General features: G+C 37.0%; 1 protein-coding gene across 1 annotated transcript in view; it reads left to right on the top strand.

Annotated features, from left to right (window-relative positions):
- The window catches only part of sort1b (sortilin 1b), a 15,108-nt gene extending 12,395 nt beyond the window's left edge, over window positions 1-2,713 (top strand). The window contains exons 18-20 of the mRNA XM_005733052.1: window positions 138-303; window positions 486-615; window positions 957-2,713. Coding sequence (XP_005733109.1) covers window positions 138-303; window positions 486-615; window positions 957-971 — 311 coding nt within the window. The 3' untranslated portion in view covers window positions 972-2,713. The remainder of the gene's footprint in view (window positions 1-137; window positions 304-485; window positions 616-956) is intronic.
- The last annotated feature ends 599 nt before the right edge of the window (window positions 2,714-3,312 follow it).

Genomic DNA, 3,312 nt, shown 5'->3' with positions numbered 1-3,312 from the left:
TGCGGGAAATTCAGTTTTTTTTTTTTTTGTTTTTCTTAGATAGATATGCAGACCAGTCTGTTGTAGTGACTCTTTATGAAGCAAAGGGAGCAGCTGAAAGAGCCCCCTGCACCCCCCCTCCCCCATTCATGTTCAAGTGTATGTCTTCTTATACTGCCATTTTCTTTTTTGTTTGCCCTTACTTTCACAGGTGGACAATAAGGCCTCCAAGTCTGTGCCCGTTGTGATAACAGTTGTCATAGTCCTGATTCTGAGTATTGCAGCAGGAGTAGTCTTTGTCAAGAAATATGTCTGCGGTGGCAGGTTAGTATACCTTGGCACACAGGATTTTACTCCAGCAGATAACCTTAAGCTGTCTACAGGAAAATATGTCGAGCATAACAAACTTTAAAATCTAGTTTTTAAAAAAATGCTCTTCATGTTTGCTTTGCATAGTTTTCAAATGGTTGTGATTAACCTGAGCAATGTGTGAATGTGCCCTGCAGGTTCTTGGTTCACAGGTACTCTGTGCTACAGCAGCATGTTGAGGCCAATGCTGCTGATGGGATAGACGAACCGCTGGAGACCAACCACGCTCAAAATGGCAAAATAGAGTTTCATGATGACTCAGATGAGGTACAGTGGCTAACTTTTCTTCCCTTTTTGGAACATGGGTAATAAGAACGAGTAGTGGTCATTAAGAATATTAGCTACTGTTAATGGTGCTTTTGGGCAGCTTCATGGTCGTAGAAACGAGTTGTTCATTACCCGTTTTTCAGCGTCAACATAATAGAAAAATAATAATTTTAAATGTTTCAGCTTTTCAGAAAATTTTCAAATAGTATGCAAGTTTTGTAGGGGAGTATAGATAACTGGTTGGTGTTTAAAGGGAAAGGTAAATGTTTGCATATGTGCCTTTGTTTGCTTGCGTGTTGTCTCTGACTTCCCTGTTACGCTCTTGTCTTCTCTTTGCACAGGATCTGCTTGAATAGCAGGCACAACCTGTCAAGCAACTGAGCAACAGGTTTCTTACAGGGTCCCGCGACCTGCCGCTGTTCCTGCCGCTCTTTTTGTCTCCAGATACTTTCCTTTTCACCTTTTAGTATAAACTTTGGCCTTGGCTACAGATGAAGAATCTGTCCTTCTGCTGTCATTGGTTCAGCCTGATGAATGTACAGAGGCTCTCTGAGACTAATGCCACAGTTGAGGAGCATTACAACGAAGGTCTTACTGTGTTTTGCTTCAGTTATTGATTCTGTTGAGTGAGTTTGAATCCCAAAGTTATTTATTTTTAGGAGCTAAAGAAATTATGCCGTAATCTAAAGCTGGTTGTATAAATCCATCGCCACCGCATTACGGGTTCTCCCTCTCTATCACCTTGGAGTGCACCTGGAAATATTTCACACTTCTTTTCTCATGCACTTGTACATAAACCTGTTTTTCTTTGCCATTTTTGATGTGGTATCAGTTTGGTAAGTGTTTAAAAAAGCAAAACAAAAAAAAGGTTGTTGAATGGTTGGTAATTCTTTTGGAACACTTGACTCTTAACCTAGTTTTAACAAACTATTTGTTTGTCAAAAACTGTCCTTCAATATTGAGGGCTTTATAAATTTGGGGTCTTAAGCCTGACCAAAATGTAAAATCTTGTATTTGGAATACCAGCGTCCAAATGTTTGGCACACGTCTTCTTTAAAGTAATAAGGAATGTGGAAATTTCCATGTCCATAGCATTTTATAGCAATAAAATTCTCCGTGCACATCAAAAAAAATTCTGTAGTAACATGTTATTTTTAGGTTTGTTGGCTGAATCGTTGTCGTTGTGCATTAACTGCAAGGGTAGTGAAGTATGTCTGTTTCAGGACAGAAATTGTTTAAAATGTTGTCTGCAGTTCGAATTGCCTCAAGCACAAGGCCTCCTGTAATGCTAAGAGTTTGTAGTATAACATTTTTCTTAAACCTGACCTGTTGTGATGAGACAAATGATCACTGTAGTCATATAATTGTCATGTTTGTAACAATTTCAGCAGTTTTGGTACTAATCAACTTTTGCAAATTATATAACAACTGACAGATTGCAGTTCAAAGATGTTCAGAAACAAATATAGTTTCAGAGTAAAAATTACAGATTTAGAGATTTTTTTAAACCACACAAACATATAACCAAGTTAATCAACATTATTTGGTTCTGGAAATATAGCAATATGAAAACCAACAAATCTATATATGTTGTATAGCATAACTCCTGCTGTAACCATGGCTGGATAAGAGCCAAAGCCATGCCAAGACTGTTTTGTTTGGTGGGTGGATCTCTGCATTTGAAGCTGTAGTGAACTACTGTTTTGTTTTTAATCGGTCTTAACGACTCTGTCTTATGATGTTTGTTGTTTTGCACAATTATTTGTCCGTCTTGTTTTAAAGTTTAATTTATTGGTGAAAAGCTGGTTCAGAGTGCAGTAAATTGGATGTGGTTATACAAGTGCCTGGTGTGAGGACCTAATGTGTGGCCAGCATCTATTTACTGATTTTATTTTTGATTTTTGTTTTTATTTATATCATCTGATATGTAATCAGTTTCATCTCTAAGTTGCACTTGTTGCCTAAGAATAATTTTTGAGCAGTAAATGTCTGTTTTATATGAGCTCCCACCGAACTGCATGTTAACTCTCAATAATACTTATATCTACAGCTGTGAAAAGAAAATGACCTGTAATAACTTGGTTATTCTTTTCTTTTCTTTTTTTCTATGTTGGTATGAGATTTAATACTGGCTACTTTGACAAGAAAGTGATCTTGAATAAAAGCAGTGGACACAGGGTTATCATGTAGCCGCTTTACACTGGAAGAGACCTGGCGAGTTCTTATTACGACCATTTATTGCTTTAGGTGAAGGTAACACACTTTTTCTTAAAATTTAAAACTGCTGTATAAATGAAGTCATTGTGATGGTTCTGTACATATACAAGGTTACACCTTTTTATCTGATATGTTTCTCTTTTCTGTATATTTGAGACAATTTTCTTTGGGTTTGCCAATAAATTCATATGTTCCTCTATTTGTGCTGCGTGGTGGTTTGTCACTAACGGCAGTAATGCAAGAATGTGAGACTTACAATAATAATGGGTAACTGTCAACTGGGGATATTTTCACATGATTTATAAAAACCCAGTTCCAAAAAACAGTGCAGTGATTTGTACGTTGCATAAACCCAGATTTTATTCACAGTAGAACAAAGAAAATGCATTTGTTAGAAGACGAGGGGATGTTACACGATGGCACTCTCCTAACTTTTTGGACATTTGTTGCTACCATCAAATTCAAAATATTTGGTTATGT

Source organism: Pundamilia nyererei, unplaced genomic scaffold (assembly GCF_000239375.1).
Source record: "Pundamilia nyererei isolate P.nyererei 1_Seehausen unplaced genomic scaffold, PunNye1.0 scaffold00049, whole genome shotgun sequence".
In the NCBI taxonomy this organism is placed as follows: domain Eukaryota; kingdom Metazoa; phylum Chordata; class Actinopteri; order Cichliformes; family Cichlidae; genus Pundamilia; species Pundamilia nyererei.
The sequence above is the reverse complement of the archived record's forward strand: the minus strand, read 5'-3'. Positions and strand labels throughout refer to the sequence as shown.